The sequence below is a fragment of the Ascaphus truei genome, chromosome 7 (genome assembly GCF_040206685.1).
Source record: "Ascaphus truei isolate aAscTru1 chromosome 7, aAscTru1.hap1, whole genome shotgun sequence".
Lineage (NCBI taxonomy): Eukaryota > Metazoa > Chordata > Amphibia > Anura > Ascaphidae > Ascaphus > Ascaphus truei.
This window is the reverse complement of record NC_134489.1, coordinates 35,066,507-35,093,232: the sequence shown is the minus strand read 5'-3', so window position 1 is coordinate 35,093,232 and position 26,726 is coordinate 35,066,507. Positions and strand designations below refer to the sequence as shown.

The following is a 26,726-nucleotide window of genomic DNA, read 5'->3' as shown; positions in this document are numbered from 1 at the left end:
TGAGGAAGAGAGGGAGGGTGAGGGAGGAAGAGGGAGGAAGAGGGAGGGTGAGGGAGGGTGAGGGAGAGAGGGAGGGTGAGGGAGGTTGAGGGGGAGAGGGAGGGTGAGGGAGCGTGAGGGGGAGAGGGAGGGTGAGGGAGGGTGAGGGAGAGAGGGAGGGTGAGGGAGGTTGAGGGGGAGAGGGAGGGTGAGGGAGCGTGAGGGGGAGAGGGAGGGTGAGGGAGGGTGAGGGAGACAGGGAGAGAAAGGGAGAGAGGGAGGAAGAGGGAGAGAGGGAGGAAGAGGGAGACAGGGAGGGAGAGGGAAAGGGAGACAGGGAGGGAGAGGGAGACAGGGAGGGAGAGGGAGACAGGGAGGGAGAGGGAGACAGGCAGGGAGAGGGAGACAGAGACAGAGACGGAGAGGGAGACGGAGAGGGAGACGGAGAGGGAGACGGAGACGGAGAGGGAGACGGAGAGGGAGACGGAGACGGAGAGGGAGACGGAGAGGGAGACAGAGAGGGAGAGGGAGAGAGGGAGGAAGAGGGAGAGAGGGAGGAAGAGGGAAAGGGAGACAGGGAGGGAGAGGGAGACAGGGAGGGAGAGGGAGAGAGGGAGGAAGAGGGAGAGAGGGAGGAAGAGGGAGAGAGGGAGGGAGAGGGAGACAGGGAGGGAGAGGGAAAGGGAGACAGGGAGGGAGAGGGAGACAGGGAGGGAGAGGGAGACAGGGAGGGAGAGGGAGACAGGGAGGGAGAGGGAGACAGAGACGGAGAGGGAGACGGAGAGGGAGACGGAGAGGGAGACGGAGAGGGAGACGGAGAGGGAGAGGGAGACGGAGACGGAGAGGGAGACGGAGAGGGAGACGGAGAGGGAGACGGAGAGGGAGACGGAGAGGGAGACGGAGAGGGAGAGGGAGAGGGAGAGGGAGAGAGGGAGGAAGAGGGAGAGAGGGAGGAAGAGGGAGACAGGGAGGGAGAGGGAAAGGGAGACAGGGAGGGAGAGGGAGACAGGGAGGGAGAGGGAGACAGGGAGGGAGAGGGAGACAGGGAGGGAGAGGGAAAGAGAGACAGGGAGGGAGAGGGAGACAGGGAGGGAGAGGGAGACAGGGAGGGAGAGGGAGACAGGGAGGGAGAGGGAGACAGAGACGGAGAGGGAGACGGAGAGGGAGACGGAGAGGGAGACGGAGAGGGAGACGGAGAGGGAGACGGAGACGGAGAGGGAGACGGAGAGGGAGACGGAGAGGGAGACGGAGAGGGAGAGGGAGACGGAGAGGGAGACGGAGAGGGAGAGGGAGAGGGAGAGAGGGAGGAAGAGGGAGAGAGGGAGGAAGAGGGAGACAGGGAGGGAGAGGGAAAGGGAGACAGGGAGGGAGAGGGAGACAGGGAGGGAGAGGGAGACAGGGAGGGATAGGGAGACAGGGAGGGAGAGGGAGACAGGGAGGGAGAGGGAGGGAGGGAGGAAGAGGGAGAGAGGGAGGAAGAGGGAGACAGGGAGGGAGAGGGAAAGGGAGACAGGGAGGGAGAGGGAGACAGGGAGGGAGAGGGAGACAGGGAGGGAGAGGGAGACAGGGAGGGAGAGGGAGACAGAGACGGAGAGGGAGACGGAGAGGGAGAGGGAGACGGAGAGGGAGACGGAGAGGGAGACGGAGACGGAGAGGGAGACGGAGAGGGAGACGGAGAGGGAGACGGAGAGGGAGAGGGAGAGGGAGAGAGGGAGGAAGAGGGAGAGAGGGAGGAAGAGGGAGACAGGGAGGGAGAGGGAAAGGGAGACAGGGAGGGAGAGGGAGACAGGGAGGGAGAGGGAGACAGGGAGGGAGAGGGAGACAGGGAGGGAGAGGGAGACAGGGAGGGAGAGGGAGACAGAGACAGAGACGGAGAGGGAGACGGAGAGGGAGACGGAGAGGGAGACGGAGAGGGAGACGGAGACGGAGAGGGAGACGGAGAGGGAGACGGAGAGGGAGACGGAGAGGGAGAGGGCGACAGAGAGGGAGAGGGAGACAGAGAGGGAGAGGGAGACAGAGAGGGAGAGGGAGACAGAGAGGGAGAGGGAGACAGAGAGGGAGAGGGAGACGGAGAGGGAGAGGGAGACGGAGACGGAGAGGGAGACGGAGAGGGAGACGGAGAGGGAGACGGAGAGGGAGACGGAGAGGGAGACGGAGAGGGAGACGGAGACAAGGAGGGAGAGGGGGATGGGATGGGGAGGGAGGGAGACAGGGAGGGAGGGAGACATGGAGGGAGAGAGACAGGGAGGGTGAGGAAGAGAGGGAGGGTGAGGGAGGAAGAGGGAGGGTGAGGGAGGGTGAGGGAGGGTGAGGGAGAGAGGGAGGAAGAGGGAGACAGGGAGAGAGAGGGAGAGAGGGAGGAAGAGGGAGACAGGGAGGAAGAGGGAGACAGGGAGGGAGAGGGAGACAGGGAGGGATAGGGAGACAGGGAGGGAGAGGGAGACAGGGAGGGAGAGGGAGACAGGGAGGGAGAGTGAGACAGGGAGGGAGAGGGAGACAGAGACGGAGACGGAGAGGGAGAGGGAGACGGAGAGGGAGATGGAGAGGGAGACGGAGAGGGAGACGGAGAGGGAGACGGAGAGGGAGAGGGAGACGGAGAGGGAGACGGAGAGGGAGACGGAGAGGGAGACGGAGAGGGAGACGGAGAGGGAGACGGAGAGGGAGACGGAGAGGGAGACAGGGAAGGAGAGGGAGACAGGGAGGGGGACAGGGAGGGAGAGGGAGACAGGGAGAGGGAGACAGGGAGGGAGAGAGACAGGGAGGGAGAGAGACAGGGAGGGAGAGAGACAGGGAGGGAGAGAGACAGGGAGGGAGAGAGACAGGGAGGGAGAGGGAGACAGGGAGGGAGACAGGGAGGGAGAGGGAGACAGGGAGGGAGAGGGAGACAGAAAGGGAGGAGACAGAGAGGGAGGGGGAGACAGGGAGGGAGAGGGGGATGGGATGGGGAGGGAGGGAGACAGGGAGGGAGGGAGACAGGGAGGGAGACAGGGAGAGGGAGACAGGGAGGGAGAGGGAGACAGGGAGGGAGAGAGACAGGGAGGGAGAGAGAGGGAGACAGAGAGGGAGACAGAGAGGGAGACAGAGAGGGAGACGGAGAGGGACAAGGGAAGGGGGAGGAAGAGGGAGGGTGAGGGAGGGTGAGGGAGGGTGAGGGAGGGTGAGGAAGAGAGGGAGGGTGAGGGAGGAAGAGGGAGGGTGAGGGAGGGTGAGGGAGAGAGGGAGGGTGAGGGAGGGTGAGGGAGAGAGGGAGGGTGAGGGGGAGAGGGAGGGTGAGGGAGCGTGAGGGGGAGAGGGAGGGTGGGGGAGGGTGAGGGGGAGAGGGAAGAAGAGGGGGTGAGGGAGAGAGGGAGGGTGATACACACTGATACACACACTGATACACAAACACACCCACTGATACACACACACCCACTGATACACACACACCCACTGATACACACACCCACACACCCACTGATACACACACCCACATACCCACTGATACACCCACCCACTGATACACACATACTGATACACACACTGATACACACACACTGATACATAGACACACTGATACACACACTGATACACACACACACACACACTGATACACACACACTGATACACACACACTGATACACACACACTGATACACACACACACACACTGATACACACACACACTGATACACACACACACTGATACACCCCGCCTCCCCCTGCACCACCCGCCAGCGACCGCGCAGCCACCACTGCCCGAGCCCATCTCCCGCACCAAGGGGATGGGGGGAAGTGAGCGTCAGAGGACAAAGGTGGGAGCGCCGGGGGACAAAGGTGGTAGCGCTGGGGGGCAAAGGTGGGAGCGCCGGGGGACAAAGGTGGGAGCGCCGGGGGGCAAAGGTGGGAGCGCCGGGGGGCAAAGGTGGGAGCGCCGGGGGGGGCAAAGGTGGGAGCGCCGGGGGAGCAAAGGTGGGAGCGCCAGGGGACAAAGGTGGGAGCCCCCGGCTTCCTCTGACCTGCCTGCGACCAATCCCCTGCGGGCCAGCCGACATTCTAAGTCCCGCCCCCGGCATTCTCCTTCATTCAATCCCCCGGCAGCATTCATTCACACACACACATAGAAAATACTTACCGGCCGCCGCATTCTTCTCACCACCGCTGCCCCGCAATACTGGGACCAGGGACAAAAACCGGGACATTTCCGGGACGGACCTGAAACCGGGACAGGACAGAAAAAAACGGGACTGTCCCGGCAAAACCGGGACAAATGGTCACCCAATGTCTAAGACATGCAAATGAGCATACAGTAATATTTCCATTTGATATATATATATATATATATATATATATATTTTTTTTTTTTGTTTGTTTGTTTGTTTTCTTCTGGAGTTATTTATGATAGCAGGAACTGCTTGGGCATATTGTAGAATTTCCTGTAACACGTTTGAACATCCGCCTTTTGTGATAAGCTCACCTATTTTTTTTCTTGTAGGCAAATGTGTTGTGTAGCCAGTTTTATGTGTTCCTCAGGTCGATAACAATACATATAACCGGCCGGTCTTGCTGACAAGGAGAATATTTTTTCCCGATGTCTGCACCTCTCACATTTTCTGTGCATTGCTTCTTATTGTGTGTAGGTGCAGGGAGCCTATCCTGTCACTGTGGAATGTGTGCACACTGTTTATTTAGGGTCCTGTCTCTTTTGGTTTTAAATATGTTTTAGCGTGTTATAAATTGAAAACATTAAAGTTTGTTCATTTGTTGGGAATATTTTGAGTGCTCTTTTCTGAGACCTTTTGTCTTACTTGTGTTACATTTATCTTTGTCTCGGAGCAACTGCCATTTTTTTCTATCTTTAGAATATTATTTATGGTCTTATAAATACCCGTTATAAATGGTGTGTATGTGGTCTCTGCTTCTTTGTCTATATATATGTATATATTATATATATATATATATATATATATATATATATATATATATATATATATATATATATAATATACATATATACACACACACACACATATGTATATATCTCATGAGTGGATCCAGATAGGCTTCCCTCCATGAGTTTCAACTCTCCGTTTTCCCTCTGTGTACATTAAATTTAGATATTTGTGCTTCGTTCTCCTTATCACTATGTGTGTGTGTGTGTGTGTGTGTGTGTGTGTGTGTGTGTGTGTGTGTGTGTGTGTGTGTGTGTGTGTGTGTGTGGTTTTTAGATGGTTTTAAATCTTATATTGGGTTGTTATCTATTGTCTAATACAATGATGCTTTCCTTTTTGACACATCTGTGAGTGGAAGATTTACTTTGCTCTGGGGGGGAATTTCTGGTTATTTCCCAGTTGGTCTTCCATGGTGCACTCTGCCAAATTGTGATGGCTACGATGCGTACCATAATGTCATAGTATTATGTGGTTAAAGAACATTTCCTTTTTTCTGCTGAGCCGCTGCGCTTTGTTGGTGACTAAAAAAAATCAACAAGGCCCAATTTTGAATGCTGCGACTTAATGCAAAAGATTTGCGTCTCTCTAGTCTGGAAGTGTGTTGAATATCTCATATATTTAGGGTGAGCAGATGTCCCGGTTTTTAGGGCTCTGTCCCGACTTTTTGGGGTACTGTCCCGGTTTTGTATCCCCCTGGAAATCGCCAACTGCGCATGCGTGAAGAGCACTTGCCGACCGCGCACGCACAATCGGCACTTGCTGGCTGCTAATGCGCATGCGCAACCGTCAAACTCCGATCGCGCATGAGTGACTGGCAAACACCGATCATGCATTCGCAGTCAGCAGGTGCCGATTGCGCGTGCGCGGTCGGAAAGCACTCTTCGCGCGTGTGCCGTCGGCTAATACATTCGTGACAATTGTATCTAGTGACTGCCTGGTCACATGATCTTCCCCACAGAACTTTGCATCTTTGGTCCTCTTCTGCTGCACTATCAGCCATTTAGTGAACCCCTGAGCTGAATCTTCGCTGATTGATCACATGAAAATTACTTATTATTGTGTGGATTGTATTAATGCACATATTAAAGTGAATAAATAAATACAAATGCCAGCTTGGACTGCGGCTTTAATATAGATACAAATGTTTGTCTCTGAGGGACATTAAAAGAGCAATCCATGCAATATCCTAAATGTGTATTTTTTAAATAAAATAGAATTATATAATATTTACTACATTATTTATTTTTTATTATTATTTAACTCTTAATACCATTTTAAATTCGATTTAATGCATCCTTTTATTTCTATAGCAGGTTTAACACACCTCCCCAGCAGTGCAAGATCTTTGCAACACTTTCCTGTTTGTGATCATTTGTTGCCAATGTTCCCAGCAGCTTGAGCTGCAAACTGTAACAATAGATAATGTTACCTTAGTAATATAAGAATACATTGTAGCTGCTGAGTTACCCTGACTGAAGGATTGAATGAAACTGAAAAGGCAGCCATTATGTTAGGATTTTGACAGATTTATAACAGGAGCACCAAACGCTTGCCAGCTTAGGTAAGAATATAGAATTATACCTTGTCACGTGCTTTACATATACAAATAAGGAAAAAGGGGAAAAGGTGTGGGGGGGGGGGGTGGAGGGTGGTAGGACGTACTGTAGTATGGCTGCTTTAAGTCGAGTGTAAACATCTTTGAATCTCTTTTTCTCAGACCCTTTGTATTCTGACCCCAGCCTGTCCATCCTGGCGCCCATGCAGGAGCAGAAAGCAGAGCATGGCCCCGTTGTGCTGCTTTGTGTGGTCCTTGGCTGGACTGATAAATGGAGTTCGGTGCAGTGGCATTTAGCCGGGAATGTATTAGAAAGTTTCACTACAATAGACCCAGATGGGAGCATCAGGAGCTTGATAATTATCCCAGAAAAAAGAGAGAGCTTGGATCCTCCTTACACGTGTTCTATCCAAGAGCGCTTCACCGGCAAAACTATCAATGCCACGCTGGCCACGGAAGCCACCAGAGGTAATGTCTAAACTGAGCCAATATATTGATCACAGTCTTTTTTCTGTTTTAAAGGGGTGTATTTTAGGGATTATTGGGAGTTATCAAAGTAACGTAAAAGAAATTGCCCTAGATTTATTGACGACAAATCTATTTTTACTGATACTTTGATAAATTTGCTGCAGACTTTAGCGACAGTTTCGGGTGACTTTTATAATAAAGTGGAATTATTTATGCTAGTGTAGATATTAATATATTTTCCTTTGCTTAGATTAACAGTACTTCACTACATTTTGTCAATTTCAGTATTAATACTTCCCACAACGCATTGATTTTCAATGGATTAGCTGGCCCCTGTTGTATCATATGGGTTTTAATCATTATTCTATTATTGCCTCCGAAACCTCTGATAAACATTGCACTTTTTTTTTAAAGGTGACACCACTTATAAAGACTGTTACATTGTGTTATACGTGGGACTGGTCTTAATTCCCATTTTTGTGCTGATACACGGGATCATCTTTATCAGCAGACGTCGGGCTTTATTAAAAGGTAATATAGTTCTTATCCAGCTATTTTTTTCTCCTTGCTTTTAAGCGCAGGGAACATGTACAGTAGTATGCTTAGCCTTTAAAGCAGAGATTTTCAACTGGGGTTGCACAAGCGCCCCTCAGAGGTTCCGCGGCCGCCAGGGAGGGGGGGCTGGGACAACTCTCCCAGCTGTCCCAGGCCCGGCGGCAGGGCGGCACCCCACGTAGCAGTGACCCGATGACTCCCTGGCTCAGCAGCCGCCTGATCACTGCTATCCTTGCTCTCCCTGCTCCGATAAGCTCCGAAAGTGAAGTCATCTCCCGGCTGAGAGGAGGGAGAGGAGGGATCAGGTAAGAGCACGCTCTCAGCGCCGGCAGCTCCCTCAAAGTGAGAGACAGTGTGAGCGTGAGTTTGTGTGTGTGTGTGTAAGCAAGAGGGGGAGAGTAAGTGTGTGTGTGTGTGTGTGTGTGTGTGTGTGTGTGTGTAAGTGAGAGGGGGAGAGAGTTTGTGTATGTGTAAGTGTGTGTGTGTATAAAATGAGAGGGGGAGTGTGTGTGTGTGTGTGTGTGTGTGTAAGTGAGAGGGGGAGACAGTTTGTGTATGTGTAAGTGTGTGTGTGTGTATAAAATGAGAGGGGGAGTGTGTGTGTGTGTGTGTGTGTGTGTGTGTGTGTGTGTGTGTGTGTAAGCAAGAGGGGGAGAGTAAGTGTGTGTGTGTGTAAGTGAGAGGGGGAGAGAGTTTGTGTATGTGTAAGTGTGTGTGTGTGTATAAAATGAGAGGGGGAGTGTGTGTGTGTGTAAGTGAGAGGGGGAGAGAGTTTTTGTATGTGTAAGTGTGTGTGTGTGTATAAAATGAGAGGGGGGGTGTGTGTGTGTGTGTGTGTGTGTGTGTGTGTGTGTGTAAGAGGGGGAGAGTAAGTGTGTGTGTGTGTGTAAGGCCTCGGGCATGGTCAGCGCTTAGGCGCTGAGGCACGCTCTCACTTACCAGTGAGCCCCTGCAGCCGCAATGAGAGCGGCTTTAGCAGGGGCTCGCGCACGCTTCCGCAAGCGTGCGGAAGCGCAGGTCTTTAGAAAATTTTACATTTGCGCGCTCACGGGAGCGCAGGGCCGGTCACGTGAGCGGTTTGCCCAATGAGGGCGAACCAGCTCCGTGACGTCACTGTCCCGCCCCCCGACACGCCCCCGGATGGCGCGCTAACCAAGGCCAGGGAAAGCTTTCCCTCAGCCTCAGCGCGCCTCCGCATGGGCTGAGTCACCATGGACTCAACCTAAGTGAGAGAGGTAGTGTGCGTGTGTGTGTGTAAGCAAGAGGGGGAGAGTAAGTGTGTGTGTGTGTGAGAGGGGGAGAGTAAGTGTGTGTGTGTGTGTGTGTGTGTGTGTGTGTGTGTGTGTGTGTGTGTGTGTGTGTGTAAAATGAGAGGGGGAGTGTGTGTGCGTGTATGTGTCTGTGTGAGAGGGGGAGTGTGTGTAAGTGAGAGGGCGAGAGAGTGTGTTTGTGTATAGAAGAGAGAAGGCGAGAGGGAGCGTCAGGGGGAGTGAGAGAGGTGGGAGAGACACGAGAGAGATGGAGGCGAGATACGGGGCGAGAGACAGAGGGCTAGGGTTGGGGTTCCCCAGAATTTCACAAATGAATTCTGTGGTTCCTTAAACAAAAGAAGGTTAAAAACCACTGCCTTTAAGAATGCTACTCAAAGGAAAGGGATACATGTAAATAAATGAGATCAAATACAAGGGTTATTCTACTAATGTTCACGTGGTGCTAGTGCCTGTCCAGTAAGATGTCTTAGGCTCTAATTCAATGTGCTGTCAAGATGCTTTTCCATGGCTGGAATGCCTCTTTGTTCCCTTCCAGGGCTTTGCTAAAATGTAGAAGCAACTTCACAACACACCATGTTGAGGAGTGTAGGAGACAAGTGCAGAGGTGCGACCAGGGAGACATAGACTGGGGAAAATAAACATTGGCTTTTATTTATCTCGTAGCCTCAAAGTAGTACAGCTTTAAGACAACATACAAATAAACAAACCCGGCCTATCCCATTGTAAGGGCTAACTCACACTTCCTAGTCCCTATCTGCAGGGCTGGCAGGCGAGGCCCCTTACCAACCTCTGACCCCAAAGACTAAAGAGGTACCTGTTATCAGGGTTCTCTTTCCCGCAGGCCAAAGTCTGGGTTGGTGTTCCAGGGTGATCCCTCTGGTAGGTTCCAGGGTCTGCTGCATCCTGGACCAGAGAGGATCTGGTTCGCTGGGATCTCTCTGGGGCAGCGCACGCTTCTCCAGTGCTAGAGAAATCCCCTGTAGTGTAATCATAAGGCTTGTCTACCTTTCTGATGGGCCAGGGGGAGACTGGCTAATGGTCTGCAGCTGCAATTAACCAGCTACTTGCTGGATTTATTAGCCAAATAGAGGCATTCTATTTGAAGCCCTTTTAGGCCGGGGTTTAGGCTGTGTCAGGAGGAGAATAATCATTTACAGCCTAACCCAGGGGTGGCCAACTCCAATCCTCAAGGGCTACCAACAGGTCAGGTTTTCAGGACATCCCTGCTTCAGCACAGGTATCTCAATCAGTGACTGTCATTGACTGAGCCATTGATTGAGCCACCTGCACTGAAGCAGGGATAATCAATGGCTCAGTCAATGACAGCCACTAATTGAGATACCTGTGCTGAAGCAGGGATATCCTGAAAACCTGAGCTTTTGGTGGCTCTTGAGGAGTGGAGTTGGCCATCCCTGGCCTAACTCGACATAGAATACATTGTAAGGATGTATACGCTCTGCTGGCTTCTTTCCGAAACTGTTATACACAAAATATGTTTTACCGAGATTTCTACATGTTTTTTTCTGTCTTTTTCCCATTTCTAGGCTGCGTTGTGAGCAGAATGCCCGAGACGGAAATGGTATGTGTGAAATGGCTTCAGTAATATACAGTCATCACTTACTGGTTTGGTTATAACCCAGACCCCTTCATTACCAAAACAATGCGTTGGATGGCCCTCTGGGAGCAAAGGGGTTAATAACGTAAATCTAATATGATAAGAGGGTGTCTGGTACCCGGGACTCCAGGGCGTAAAAACATAGTCCTTCTGATTTCCTAAAACGCCATTAACATGATGCACTTACAGTATTTCACATAATCGGACGGTACTTCTAATCTTATACACATTATAAATCAGGCTACAATAAAACAATAATAAACATTTTACTTTTTTTGGTCCACTTCTGACAATTTTGTCCCTTTCTTTTCTCCCTTAAGCCACCGCCTGTTCTGTTACCTGTTCCTTTTCCCGTTCCCTCCTTCTACCCTCTGTCCCGTGCAGAACAAACCTAACTTTTGGGAGCTCTGATCAATCACTAAGTAGCACTTACTGTATGTGACATAGAACTACTGTATACAGAGAAGAAAGCGGCATTTATATGCTGAGATATAAGTGATATAACTTAGTAGTTGAGTTTTACAAAAAACATACAGTTTGCCTATGAAGTTCATCTTTTGTTACATTCTAGACTGGGTGAGTTACTCGTATTGATCCTCCAAAACCAAAACACTCCCATAACCGCGTATTCTGTCTGTGACTGGATTGTATTCCTGTGGTCCCAGCCATTTCATGTAGTTTGAGATTAACCAGTTCTGTATTAAAGAGCCCACAAGCCTTATCTCTTAAACAGCAGTAATAGTCACTCAGTAACAGCTGGATGATGGGTCTGTGTGTTCCTTGAATTTGTGTGGTTGCCACCTCTCCGGGTTTGACCTGGAGACTCCGGGTTTCGGGCTCTTACCTCCGGGCTACGGGTTGCCGCTGTCAATCTCCGTGTGGCGGGACGATTTTTAGGGTTGTGGTGCAGCGGCGGTGGCAACTCCGGCATTCTCCTGCAATTCCCCCTCCAACTGCAGTGAATATGGCTGTGCGGCATCAAATGACATGGCAACCAGACGCCATGTGACATCATGACGCTACGTGGCGTCACGTTGTTATTGCCGCGTCATGACATCACATAGTGTCCGGTTGCCATAGCAGCGTGGTGTCATATGACACCAGGCAGCCATGTTCACTGCAGTTGGAGGGAGAATTGCAGCAGGATGCCGGGAGACACAGTGGCACCACGCCATCGAGTAAGGGATTTTCTCCCCCGGGTTGGCCTTCAGTAGTAGGTGGGAGCCCTGGTTACAATGTGCAAATATTAACATTTCTTCTATATCTCTTTACTTTCAGGTTGTTTATGCAGCAGTGAAATAGAACCGTATTCTGCCTGTCCAGGCATGTGGGATCCCTCCCAACAGGGGTCCAAATGTGACCATCCCAGGGGTACCACTGTTTCTTTATTTACCTATGTGTAGTTTAGCTTTCATTGTGAAGAAAACAGGATTTTGTTTTAGAAAGACACTGTGCCTGTGTGATGTAGAAATCCTTTGTAAATACCGTCCCAATGCTTTTTCCCACCGGTGTTTCATACATTTCCATTTTCCCCCAACTCTGTTTGACTGTTTTAGCTGCTTCTACCACGGCCTTCAAATGAAACATTTTGCCACCTTGTGATTTAATATGCTTGTTTTATTACAAATAAATATATATTTTGAACATGACAAATGTTTTGACCTGAGCCTCAGAGTCACCGATGTTACTGCATTTGTACGTGAACCCTGATAATATCCCTGCACCTTTGCAGGCTCCTGGAATATTAGTTATTATATTAATGGACCGACATTGTTTGTATATTTTTAAACCAGGGGAATGTGTAAAACAAGTCGGAAATAATGTAGTATTGTGGAATGAATATGAATATTAAATATCATTGAATACATATATGAGAAAATGAAAAACACTGAACAATGCATAGAAAACGCATCGCCAAAAACAGCTTTTACTTGCAAACTTTCACGTACAGATTTCGATACTTTTTGTTCTATCATTGTTACTTTTGTTTATTGATGGTGTTATTATGCCTCTAATGAGCTGATCATAGGTTGCTTCTTAAGATATTAATATATCATACAGGTAAATTGAGGATTTTGATTTTTAAATCATTTATGGAATAGTCTGGTTGTGAGAAGTGATGTCCCACAGGTGAGCCGTATCTTCCTTCTTCGTGATGGAGTATAGAGTGTCTGTGCATATTCATTCTTCCTTGTAGTTTTTGGCTGGTTTCCCCAATGTAGCAGCCTTGGTCACATCTGTTGCACTGAATCATATATACTATATTCCTGGATGTGCAGCTGTATGATCCTTTAACATTGAATGTTCTATGGTTGTGACTGGCTGTGGACAGTTTATGTCATAGGACAAGCTTTCGAGAGTTATCCTCTCTTCTTCAGGTCAAGCCTTATGCTGTGGGGCCCCCTGGTTGTCGCTCGCGGGGGATGTTAAGTTGGCGCGCGCAGTGGAATCCCATGGCACATCCCCGTCGTCGAGGGGTGGGGGCAGGGGGGGAAACGGGCGGGTGGGCCCACAGGCAGCAGAACGGATACCCTGCTTGCGCATGCACGCAGAAAAATCGCCGCCATTTTTAATTTTAAAAAAAACTTTTTTTTTTAAACCTTAACGGGAATGGCCCCCCTGACTCACGGGGCCCGGGACGCCAGTGCCCTCTATCCCCCCGTGTTGGCAGCCCTGTCTGTATTTGTCCAGTAGGAAATGAGAGGTAATACTGGACATGTATGTATATACCGGTATTACCTCTCTGGACATAGTGATCTCTCCAGCTTGGGGGGGGGGGGCTGCAGAATTTCCCCGAGCAGGGCTGTGGCTAGGGGGCTGGGCAGCTTTCTACAATAGCTAGCAGCCAATCAAGACGAGGTGTCAGGATCCTGGTGGTGGGGCCAAGGAGAAGAGGAAACAGCATTGAGCGAAAATAGGTCAGAGGGGGGTGTGTCGAAAGCGTGTCGCACCTTTCACTGCTGTGACCAGTATTTTTTGAGAAGCTACCTGGGATCCCTTCTCGTCCATGGGACATCTCTCCACCGGCTGCTTTGCCGCCAGGGTAAGTCCCTAATCTTACCCTAAAACCATTTAATACTAACACTACCCCCCTACCCTAAAAACCTTAACCCCTTACCATAAAACACCTTACCCTAAAAACCTTAACCCCTTTTCTTAAAACCTTAACCCCTTACCCTAATACCCCAATCCTTAACCCTGTACCCTAACCGCTAAAACCCCTTAACTTACTTAAATTAACTTACACTAGTGGCCGGTAAAAAACGACAAAAGAAACAGCGCAAAAAACCTCATAGTGTAGTATATAAAATTATATTGTGATAAAACAGGTGAGTATTGCACGTACATCAGATTAAAAAATTACTAGCAGGACATGTATATGGACATGTTACCAATCAGCAACAGATGGTGGGTTAGTAACGATCACCAGATGGAATCTCCTCTCGCGTCTCCCGTGAGTAGTCCCAGCACCGCACCACTCGCCCAGATGGAAGTCAGCTGCTGCATGGCGTGGACACAGTAACCAGGTGGAAGTCAGCTGCCCGCACGGCGTGGACACAGTAACCAGGTGGAAGTCAGCTGCCGCATGGCGTGGACACAGCAACCAGATGGAAGTCAGCTGCCCGCACGGCGTGGACACAGCAACTGTTGCGGGGAAGCAGACTCTCTCTCCCTGGCTCTCTGCGTCAGTTAGCGTGCACGGCGTCCACTAGGTGCGCGCATCAGTGACGTCATCAAGTAGCGCCGGTGGTTATGCAGTCCCGGCCAGCCAAAGGAGCAACCGGGGACAGCGGAGATAAAAACGAATGGCAGATAGGGTAAATCCACAGCGGTTAGTGCTAGGAATGCGCCCTCTTTATCCAACACGTTACGTACATGTGGTGTACTTCGTCAGGGATATCGGAGGTCTCTGGTGGGGCGCTTCATATACCTATCCTCCTCCTGTGATTGGCTGTTGATTTTGAGTCCAGCCTCTCAACAATGAAAGGAAGATTTAAAGGGATAGGCTAATGTTTAGCCCTCTACATACACATTTACATATTACAAAACTTTATTAAACACTGGATACTCCAAATAGAACATACTAAAAAATAAAGAAACATGTATTAATAAAACACAATATAATGCTATGTATTAAATGTTAAACATGATATATGGACTAACAGAAAGAAAAAGAAGGAATAGAATAGAAAGGACAGATCTAACCCTTTTTACAGAGATATATTTATAATGAATTGTAGTAAAGGAACCAGGAATCATACTAAATTCAGGTAATTGTAAATCCAAATTATGCTTCACAATATACCAAAGAACAATTTAATAACGCTTAAAGGATTCTTATGCAAAATAAAAATTGATGTTAATATAAAGACCAGACATCCATTTCCTCGTTTAGTCCCAATGGGGACAATGTTTGCAGCTTATAGATCCATAAGCTCTCCTGTTTGGAGAGCATTTTCTCTCTATCGTCACCACACCATCCTACCGGAACAGTTTGGATACCAATATATCGGAGACAACCAACATCACTATTGTGTTTCATCTTAAAGTGTCTGGAAACACTATGATTCTCTAATCCCAATCCTATGTTTCTAGCATGTTCCAGAATTCTAACTCTAAGATAACGTTTAGTTCGTCCGACATACTGGTATCTGCATGGACATTGGAGGAGGTATACTACATGCGTGGATTTACACGATATGCAATCTTTTACCACAAAGCTCTCTTTTGTAGTATTCGAGGTAAATTGTTTACGTTCTAAGCTGAGCATTGTACAAGCTTTGCATCTTCCACAGCTGTAATTACCGCTTGGTTTTTTTGGCAACCATGGAATCTCAAGTGCAGAGATACTTGGAGGTCCAATGTCGCTAGGTGCCAGATAATGTTTTAGGCTTTTAGCTTTGCGGTAAATAAAACTTGGCTGTGGAAGAAGAAAAGATCCAAGGATGGGGTCATTGCACAAAATGTTCCAATTTTTCTTGACAATTTTCTGAATTTGTGTACTCACTGAATTGTATTCTGTTATAAAAGGGACTTTAATTTTATCACCTTCTATATTGTCATCTATTAATTGTTTGGAATCTTTTTTGGAATCTTTTTGAAGCAAAAGGGATTCCCTATCCATATTGCAGACCCTGTCCAATGATTTTATTAGAAGAGCTCTATCATATCCTCGTTCAATAAATTTATCAAATAGAACAATGGATTGATTTTCAAAGTCAATTTGTTGACTACAATTGCGTTTTATTTGCATAAATTGACTCACAGGTATATTGTCTATCCAGGACCTTTTATGGTTACTGGATGACAGTAGAAAACTGTTCGTGTCCACTTTTTTAAAGAAGGTTTTGGTGTTTATATTTAAACCAATTTTAGATTCCAAGTTGAGGTCCAAAAAGTTAATTTCACTTTTATGGGTCTCTGCAGTGAACCTCAGATTTAAATCGTTTGAATTGAGATAAATTTTAAATGAATCTAGAGTAATCTCATCACCCTCCAAATGCATAAAACGTCATCAATATATCTCTGCCAACTAATTACATGGTTAACAAATGGACAGATCTGGAAGAAAGCAGTATAAGTTATTTTGGTGTACTGTAGTATAGGACAGTTAAGATATATAGGGTAAATAAGATATCCTGATACAGAGAGGGGAGATAGAGGGGAAGAGAGAGGGGAAGAGAGAGAGGAAGAGAGAAGGGAAGAGAGAGAGAGGGGGGAGAGAGAGAGGGGGAGAGAGAGAGGGGGGAGAGAGAAAGAGGGGAGAGAGAAAGAGGGGAGAGAGAGGGGGGGGGGAGAGAGAGAGGGGGGAGAGAGAGAGAGAGGGGGAGAGAGAGAGAGGGGGAGAGAGAGAGAGGGGGGAGAGAGAGATGGGAGAGAGAGAGGGGGAGAGAGAGGGGGGAGAGAGAAGGGGGGAGAGAGAGGGGGAGAGAGAGAGGGGGAGAGGGGGGAGTGAGAGGGAGACAAAGACAGGGGGAGAGACAGAGACAGGGGGAGAGACAGAGACAGGGGGAGAGACAGAGACAGGGGGAGAGACAGATACAGAGACAGGGGAGAGACAGAGACAGGGGGAGAGACAGAGACAGGGGGAGAGAAAGAGAGGGGAGAGAAAGAGAGAGGGGAGAGAAAGAGAGGGGGGAGAGAAAGAGAGGGGGGACAGAAAGAGAGGGGGGACAGAAAGAGAGAGGGGAGAGAAAGAGACAGAGAGAGGGGAGAGAAAGAGAGAGGGACCAGAGACGGGGGAGACCAGAGAGAGGGGAAGCGGGGTAGACCAGAGAGAGGGGAGATGGGGGAGACCAGAGAGAGGGGAGACAGGGGAGACCAGAGAGAGGGGAGACCAGAGAGAGGGGAGATGGGGGAGACCAGAGAGAAGGGAGACGGTGGAGACCAGAGAGAGGGGAGACGGGGGAGACTGACTGGGGCAGGGGTGACTGACTGACCGGGGCAGGGGGGGTGACTGACTGGGGCAGGGGGGGGTGACTAACTGGGGCAGGGGGGGTGACTGACTGGGGCAGGGGGGGTGACTGACTGGGGCAGGGGGGGTGACTGACTGGGACAGGGGGGGTGACTGACTGGGGCAGGAGGGGTGACTGACTGGGGCAGGGGTGGGGTGACTGACTGGGGTAGGGGGGGGTGACTGACTGGGGCAGGGGGGGTGACTGATTGGGACAGGGGCGGGTGACTGATTGGGGCAGGGGGGGTGACTGATTGGGGCAGGGGGGGTGACTGATTGGGGCAGGGGGGGTGACTGATTGGGGGGGGTACCTTTGGTGTCACACACATACTCCCATACACACATACACATTCTCCCATATATATATATATATGGCCCTCGAACCGCTGACCTCGTGTCCCCTACGCGAGCGGGCTCTCGAGGTCATGGATAACTGACCTTGCCCGCTCGTACTCCCCGCTCGAATGAATGAATACAAATTTATGCAACTGTTCAGGACACTTAGCAGTGGCCTAAACAGAGATCGAAATTTTATGAGTCATTACTGACACTAGCGAACTCTCTTCCCATGAGCGCTAAAGGCCATGTCTGTACATACTGTGCTATATGTATGCACACACAGCTGTCTCTCACACATACTATTATTCCTTATTTTTCCATCCCTATACACCAATAGGGACCACATAGTATCCACACACACTTTTAGTTGTGCTACAAACTCTCACATTTCCACACCCACCCACACCATTTATATCCCCTTTCACTCCACACACACCTTGTGTAGAGCACTGTTTATACTGTGGGCTCTCCATTCATTTTTATTCACACTGATACACATACACACTCTTTCTTCACTTGCTTTCAGTTACCCTTTGACACCTCTAGCCATAAAACACATCCACACAGGGGAAGGACAAGCACAGATAACATTCCAAGAGACACTGTTTTTAAGTAATCCTTGCTTCATTCATTGTAACATCGCCGGAAGAAGAGATCAGTGTATCTCGAAAGCTCGCACAAATAAAAGCATTTCGTTAGCCACAGAACGGTATCATCTATTTATTTTTTGATTATTGAAGCTCGGCTAACACGGTACTGATACCTCTACATATATATATATATATATATATATATATATATATATATATATATATATATATATATATATATATATACCGGTATATATATATATATATATATATATACACAGACACACACACACATATATATATATATATATATATATATATATATATATATACACACACACTCCCATATAGACACAGACACACACACTCCCATATATATACACACACACACACACACACACATTCTCCCATGCAAACACACACACACACTCACTCTCTCTCTACACACCTTTTGGAAAGGCTGCGACCAGCTCCACCACGCTAAATCTCCTGCTCCACGGGGACCTGAGGGGACATCCCCGCTCCCATCTCCCGCCGCGCTCTCTGACGTGGGACCGGGGAGAAGCGGTGGGGGGGAAGCAGGGATATGAGGGGACATCCCCGCTCCCATCTCCCGCCGCTCTCTCTGACGCGGGACCGGAGGGGGAAGCAGGGACATGAGGGGGCATCCCCGCTCCCATCACCTGCCGCGCTCTCTGACACAGGACCGGGGGGAAGCGGGGGGGGGGGAAGCAGGGACATGAGGGGGCATCCTCGCTCCCATCACCCGCCGCGCTCTCTGACGTGGGACCGGGGGGAAGCGGGGGCAGGGAGGGAAGCAGGGACATAAGGGGGCATCCCCGCTCCCATCTCCCGCCGCGCTCTCTGACACGGGACCGGAGGGAAGCGGGGACATGAGGGGGCATCTCCTCTCCCATCTCCATAACTGCGGGCAGCAGGAGCGCCGGGGAGAGGAGGGAGGTGGGGGAAGGCACAGATGGTACTTACTATGTCCCCCAAGGGAAAAGAATGGCTGCTCATTGGGGGCGGGCTCATATAGGGCCTGGCCGTGCCCACAAAGCCTGGGAGCTCGCGCCAATCAGCTGTCAGGTAGGGGGAGGTTTTTGTTTTTTCAGCACGAGCAGGGAAAATTTTAAAAAACAAACACGTGTGCTGCTTGGGCCAATATTTACTCGCCCGGAGGTTAAATCCACTCGCCCCGGGCGTGTAAATGTATATGATTGTCGAACACTGTATATCTCCATTTCTAACGACTGTTTTACCCCACATTAAATCATACAAATTTAAATTATACACGTATAGAAAAAGCAGTGTTCATATCACTGCCATTAAATGTGAAGCACCCATCATGTAACATATAGCGAATATAAATTCCTATCTTAACCCTTTCATGACTGGATGAGCACCCTTATCTATGTTACCGCTTGTATATACTGTACACCCCTCCTACTTTATCATCTGGTTTAATAGAAACCACCTTGAACCCTCAAACACCTTTTTATTAACTGATGTTTTTTCGTTGTCGAAAGAAGTTCCAAATAATTCTTACTAAAATGCTTTTTATTTAAAACCAGAGACAAAACATAAAACACAGACAGAGCGCGGTGCACATCCAGTGAGACTCATACACGGTACAGTGCCTAAATATATATGTATAAATATCTATTAAATAAAATGGTCTTTTAGTTTAACATTTTTGGCCAAAATTGTTGTGAGCCCCTGAGCCACTGCACGGCAGACCACATCTCAAGGGTCCCCAACACTAATATAAATTCTTAATAACCTGTGCAATACCAGGAAGAATGATTTATTTTGGGGGTTCAATAGGAGCTTGTTAGGTATCCAGTATAAAATGCTTTTAAGCCATTTATCTCTGTAAGAGATAAAGAAAAAATGTAAGCACCTGTGCATATGTGGCTCTCCTTTCAGACCCTTTGCCTCCGGATCCCAGTCTTTTCATGCTGGCACCACTGCAGGAGAACGAGGCAGAGCGTGGCACAGTTGTGCTGCTGTGTGTGGTCCTTGGCTGGTCAGATAAGTGGAGTTCAGTAAAGTGGCATTTTGCCGAGAATGCATCAGAAGGTCAGATCACCAAAGACCCAGATGGTAGCATTAGAAAGAGAAAGAATAGGGGGAGCAAAAGGGTTTAGAGCATATTAACCAGCAATAACAATCTTAATACAGGTCACTGTCTCTGGAGTGTCAATGTACAGATGATAAATCAATACTCACACGGCCCTGTGTGAGCAAAGTTGCATAGGGGTGTCTTGATTATGGGGGTCTGGTCTGTCCACGTAGTTAGTGGGGTTAAGGGTATACATAAGTGAAGCAATAACCATAAACACTTACACGGCCATGTGTAAGCACAGTTGTTGAAAGGTATCTGTGGTATACACCTAGATTGCCCGTCCAAAGTAATCCCAGGGGTGCTGTGCACGCTGCTGCTGGCAGGCAGGGGGTTAAATACGGGTCTCCGTCACGGTTCTCCCGTCCTGGGGTTCTTTCCCTCCCCGTTTCAGCAAGGGTAGTGAGTGAGGCAAAATTACAGTGTGATATCAGCAATGATGTTTCGCTATGGCACAAGCTTTCTCAAGGCTTGAGAAAGCTTGTGCCATAGCGAAACATCATTGCTGATATCACACTGTAATTTTGCCCACTCACTACCCTTGCTGAAACGGGGAGGGAAAGAACCCCAGGATGGGAGAACCGTGACGGAGACCCGTATTTAACCCCCTGCCTGCCAGCAGCAGCGTGCACAGCACCCCTGGGATTACTTTGGACGGGCAATCTAGGTGTATACCACAGATACCTTTCAACAACTGTGCTTACACATGGCCGTGTAAGTGTTTATGGTTATTGCTTCACTTATGTATACCCTTAACCCCACTAACTACGTGGACAGACCAGACCCCCATAATCAAGACACCCCTATGCAACTTTGCTCACACAGGGCCGTGTGAGTATTGATTTATCATCTGTACATTGACACTCCAGAGACAGTGACCTGTATTAAGATTGTTATTGCTGGTTAATATGCTCTAAACCCTTTTGCTCCCCCTATTCTTTCTCTCTCTATATCCCACAAGGGCTTTGGAAACCCCTTTCTGGGGTTGAGCACAGGGATCCTCAACAGACTCCATTGTGAGAGACCACCTCCATTTGGTTTGTTATTCAAGCATCATACTGCACCCCCCACCCTGACACAACACGTAAGGTAAGCGCCCGGCTCTTGTTTGCATTTTGGTAGCATTAGAAGTCTGATTGTTATCCCACAAAGAGACGAGAGCCCGAGTACTCAATTCACGTGTTCGATCCAAGAGCTCTACAGCGGAAAAACCACCAACGCAACGGTCTTCCGTCACACGGAGTCCGCCAGAGAAGGTAAGAACAGAGCACACTTAATAGTAATAACATGGAAGAGGGGACGGTGTTAGCGTGCAGTTTCTTTAGCAAATCCTCCCAGCTGCAAAACACAGCACTGGATTCGCCAATGTGAAAAACGAAATCTTATTAAAAGTTATTTTGCCGCAGTATTTTCCCGGGATGTCTGCTGGCAGATTAACCTAAATAGTGGAAGGAAGACTATAACAGCGCTTAGTGCCACAACCAACAGTGTAAGGGGCTTTAAAGCAGCTGCACAATATTATTCGCTTGTATTCTTTGATGCTAGAGAATGATCACAATCCATAAATGTTCTTAAAAACGTATGTCTGCAGGTTTCTTGTATTCACCAGTTCATTTAATAATAATTATTATTATTATATAATCTCTTGTATGTTCTAAAACATTTAGCATTATATCACAACTAATTTCTTATATATACTTTATAATTGTTTCTGTTCAGTAAATTCAACATCGGTTCTAATCCCCTCCGCCCTCCGCCCTCAATCAACCACTAAGCCACTGATTGAACCACCTGTGCTGAAGCAGGGATATCCTGATAACTTGACCTGATGGTGTCCCTTGAAGAATGATTCCTTTATTGCCTTAGAAAATCTTTGCTCTCTTTCTTAAGGTGCCGCCTCCAATAAAGACTGTTACATTGTGTTATACGTGGGGCTAGTCTTCATTCCCAGTCTCCTGCTAATACACTGGCTCATCCTCATCCATAAGCGCCGTGCTTTAGTAAAAGGTAATTATATGATCCACTTCTTACCCACAGATGTCTTATCCTGCTTTTCAGCACCAGTGAAGATCTTCCATGGACAGGGTTAATGAGACGGAAAATAGTGATTGGAATGCATCAAGTCTAGGAAAACGCCTTCATTTGGCAAATGCCGATAACTAATAGTATTGCACGATTTCTCGTGCTTGGGGGCTTATTTACGGATGTCTCCTGGCTGGAACACTGGGGCAAACGTTGGTGCAATAATCCATATTAAATGTGTCTGACAAACTAAAGTCCATTGTAAGCAAAGGGTTTTGTTTATTGAATAAGGCTGATACTGTTTGTAGCCCCAGCAGGGAGACAGTTTGCAGCTGAAGACATTACTAAAAACTGTAGTTGCATGTCCAGCATAACTGTGCTGCGATCTCTAGTTTGTCAATGAGTAAGGTCAGCTCTGTAGTTAGTCATAAGCCTACTAGGGTGGAAAATTTCAGGGGTGGGGGGCGGTGCTGCGGTTACAGAGGCCCCTGCGCTGTCTTCCCCACCAACAATTAAGCTGATTGACGGGGGGAGAGCGTGGGGCCTCTGTAAAAGGTGTCTTACCTCGTCCTGCAGCGTCACCAAATGACGCCGCGACGTCACATGGCAATGCATAACAACGTGATGTCACATGGTGTCCTGTTGTCATGGAAATGCGTTGGGATGCTGCAAGAGGAGGCGGCAAGGAGGTAAGTGCCAATGGGCGGGTAAATGCTTAAAGCGGCCCTGTAAGGGGCGATATTTTATTACAATTTTGAGATCCATTTCCAGGTTAGCTTAATACGTACGGGACAAGCTCTGACCTCCCTGCTGGATAAGAAAGGAGGGTAGTAGGAACTGGTCTAGGATATTTGGTTTGCGGCCATTTCGCCATGACCAAATGTCCGCAGGTGCTTTGCCATGACTCACCCTGCCGCTGGCCCTTCACTGCTATGGTAAGTGCCTAAACCCTCTACCCTAAGTCCTTACATTTAAAACCCCTACCCTAAGCTCTTACCCTAAAACTCCAACCCTAAACACTAAACCCCCTTAAATTAACCCCCTACCCCAACCGCTAAAACCCCTTCAATTAACCCCCTACCCATAGCAGTAAAGCTTACCTTAGAAGTGGCCGGCGGCGGGGATTCCTGCAGGGGACCGAATGCAGCAGAGGGTCCATCTGCGGCCAAACGCCGGCATTCATTTGGTCGCCACAAGATGACAGCGACGACATGTCCCATTCCAGTAGGAAGTGGTTGTTCCAACAAGGCAAACTGCTACGTTTACTTCATTTTGCCATCACTGTGAGCAAACAGGAGAGTTGTGGATGTCAGCCAACTTTCCCCATTCATACGGGAGACTCCCTAATTCTATTATATATATATATATATAGATATATCAGTGATGTCCGTAAGTAAGATACTTGTTTGCAATGGATTTTTGTTTACATCTGGTGCAGATACAGTTGTGCGAAGCAGTTTAATGGCACCTCCGGCCTGAACACAACGGAGCGCAAAACTTGATGAGGTCCATTATATAATAGGGGTACCCGTAATCCCATTCCCATAAATATTGTGATGAATGGTACGATGGGTCAAAGAAATATGCGGTTCTGTGCCTCTTTTTAATCAGATCCGGTAAAAACTGCGTTATTTCTGGCGGTGCTGCAATGATGCACAATAGCGTTATTTTGGGGCGGTAATACCGCGTTTTTTGGTTACCGCAGTTCGATGTATCTGGTTACAGTATCTTCCTACACTGACCCGAAGAGATGCAAAATGAAAATGTCTTTCATTGCCCTGGTTTTGCTACAAAGCCCCCACGGAATAAATGCAATATTTTTCCAGGGTTAGATTAAAGTGATTTTAATGGACGGGAGGTGGATAATCCATGCATTAAAGTGTCAAATTCTTACTTACATAATACATTGTATTACACACATCTAGATCAAGGGGAAACACTAAGTCCTGTGGGATAGTAAACACCCTTAGAAGTGAGTCTGCTGGAGAACGATGAGAACGTTGACATATTAAGGAAGATTCTCTTTTACTGCCTAAGTAATAATCAATTGTAATGCTTTATACACTCCTGCTGGCTTCTTTCAGAGGCTGTTTAACACAAAACATGTTTTTACTGAGATATTTCTACATTCTGTTTGTATTTTTCCCATTTCTAGGCCGTGTTGTGAGACAAAGACCTGAGACGGACATAGTATGTGTGAAATGGGTTCAGTAATATACAGTGATCACTTACTGGTTTGGTTATAACCCAGACCCCCCTTCATTACCAAAACAATGCGTTGGCTGCTCCTCTGGCAGCAGGGGGGTAAATCTAATATGATAAGAGGCTGTCTGGTACCCGGGACTCCAGGGCGTAAGATCTGTGATGTAAAAGCGGAGTCCTTGAGTAGCAAAATGATTTAGTCCAAAAAAAGTCGAAAAATATGGCGGGGTTAAAACACCCTTCCCCGACGCGTTTCGTGATGTCATGCTACTTCCTCTCCCCTCTGAGGTTAGATGATGTTACAAAATGCATCAGGGGGGTGGTGTTAGCTAGGGTTTTCTATCCCCCACTACTACTTTATAGAATAATTAAATAATCATACTTGTGTTGTATATACTTCATTTTTTCTGCATTTTACCTTTTTTTGTCCGCTTTTGACTTTTTTGGCCCTACTTTTCTCCCTTAAGTCACTGTTCTTTTACTCGTCTGTTCTTTTTCCTTTTCCCGTTCCCTCCTTCTATCCTCTGTCCCATGCAGAACAAACCTAACTTTCCGGAGCTCTGATCACTAAGTAACACTTCTGTGACATAGAACCACTGTATACAGAGAAGAAAGCGGCATTTATATGTCTGAGATATAAATGATATAACTTAGTAGTTGAGGTTTACAAAAAACACACAGTTTGCCTATGAAGTTCAAGTTGTTATTTAATCTAGACTGAGTGAGCTACTCATATCGATCCTCTAGAGGGAGACAAACTTATTCCAAAATAAAAAGATTCCCCAAAGCGTATTATTCTGTCTGTGACTGGATTGTATTCCTGTGGTCCCAGCAATTTCATGTTGTTTGAGATTAACCAGTTTTATTTTAAAGAACACACATGCCTTATCTACTAAACAGCAGTAATAGTCGCTCAGTAACAGCTGGATGACAGGTGTGTGTTCCTTTTTAATTTGTGTGGTGTTACAATGTGCAAATATTAACTTCTTATGTATCTCTTTTTTTTCAGGTTGTTTATGCAGCTGTGAAATAGAACCGTATTCTGCCTGTCCAGGCATATGGGATCCCTTTTTGTGAAGAAAAGGTGATTTTTGAAAGGTGGCTAGAGTAGCTGTGTGTATTAACCCTGATTGCAGATCTAAGTCACATGCTCACGTGTGTGCTGTTCGTGACAGATGGTATATGGGGACTGATTGAGGGGAGATATTGTTCATTTGAGGGACCTTTGCAAAGGTGGGCCAGCTAGAGAGCTGTGTATTAACTTTTGTCCCATATGCAGATCTCGTGCTCACAGGTGTGCCTTACGTGACAGTCCAAAAGACCTTTTTGTTGCAAACCGACACTAACTTTTTTTGAAGGCCCTTTTACCACTATTGCCTTTAACATTGAACATTTTGTAACCTTGTGATTAATGAACATGTTGTATTGTAAACAAATATATATTTTTAACAAGACCAATGTTATATCTGAGCCTTAGGCCTCGTTCAGGGTGCTGGCTTCGGAGGGAGGGCGTGCTGCCGTGCAAGCTGCCGTGGGACACAAAGTATTCAAATTGAATACGGGTTGTCAGGGTAGCAGCTGCCCTGTCTCCGAAGCCCGGAGTTGACGCTGGCTACAGTTTCAATAAACAAACCAATTCGTTTTTTGAAGCTGCAGCTGCGTCACTGGGACCTCGGCAGCCAATGAAATCATTCTTGAGAATGATTTCAAGACTGCAGCCTCGATCCCTAACCCCAGGTCTGTAGCCCCGCCCCCTCCTCAACTCCTGAAACCGTCTGCTGGGGATGAACACACATCGCCCAGCAGACTGCCGCCCTCCCTCCCTCCCGAACGCCCTCCCTCCCTCCCGAACGCCCTCCCTCCAACTCCTGTCTCTGGCACCCTGAACGAGGCCTTAGAGTAACCCATGTTAATGCATTTGTACATGAACCGTGATAATATCCCTGCACCTTTACAGGCTCCTGGAATATTAGTTATAATTTGAATGGACCAACATGTATGTATGTATGTATGTATGTATGGTCATTCATGTACATAGCGCTTCACAGCAGTAATACACGCGACAATCATATAAATAACAAATAATACAGATAACACATAATGGGAAGAAGCGCTTCAGACATAAGTCACATTTATTAAAAGGAGTCCCTGCCCCAAAGAGCTTACAATCTACTGTGGCCGTTGTATTATAATGACAAAAATCTGCATCTGCTTGACCATAGACATTTGTATATTTGTGTAACCCAAGCAATGTGTGTAACAGGTAGGAAATAATTTAGTATTGTAGAATAAGTGACTGCTTATGAGAACACAAACATACTGCACAATCCGTAGAGATGTATAGACAGAGACAGCTTTTACTTGCAATATTTAATGAATTCACCTGCAGCCAGGGCCGCCAACAGGGGGGCACAAAGGGTACTGGCGTCCCGGCTGGGCGCCAGTTAATTACATTAAAAAAAAAGTTGGAAAAAATGGCGGCGATTCCCGTGGTCCCAGCGTGCATGCACAGGGCAAGCAGGGTGTCCGGTCCGCTGCCTGTGGGCCCGCTCCGCCCAGCAACTCAACCCAGCCAAAACCAGATCCCACGCGCAACCAAGCCCCTCCGCTCCCCACGTGGGACG

The 26,726-nt window shown here is 47.9% G+C and overlaps 1 protein-coding gene across 1 annotated transcript in view; it reads left to right on the top strand.

Annotated features, from left to right (window-relative positions):
- The window catches only part of LOC142498512 (uncharacterized), a 16,824-nt gene extending 4,851 nt beyond the window's left edge, over positions 1–11,973 (top strand). Inside the window, exons 3-6 of the mRNA XM_075606746.1 lie at positions 6,624–6,929; positions 7,344–7,460; positions 10,300–10,334; positions 11,649–11,973. Coding sequence (XP_075462861.1) covers positions 6,624–6,929; positions 7,344–7,460; positions 10,300–10,334; positions 11,649–11,672 — 482 coding nt within the window. The 3' untranslated portion in view covers positions 11,673–11,973. The remainder of the gene's footprint in view (positions 1–6,623; positions 6,930–7,343; positions 7,461–10,299; positions 10,335–11,648) is intronic.
- The last annotated feature ends 14,753 nt before the right edge of the window (positions 11,974–26,726 follow it).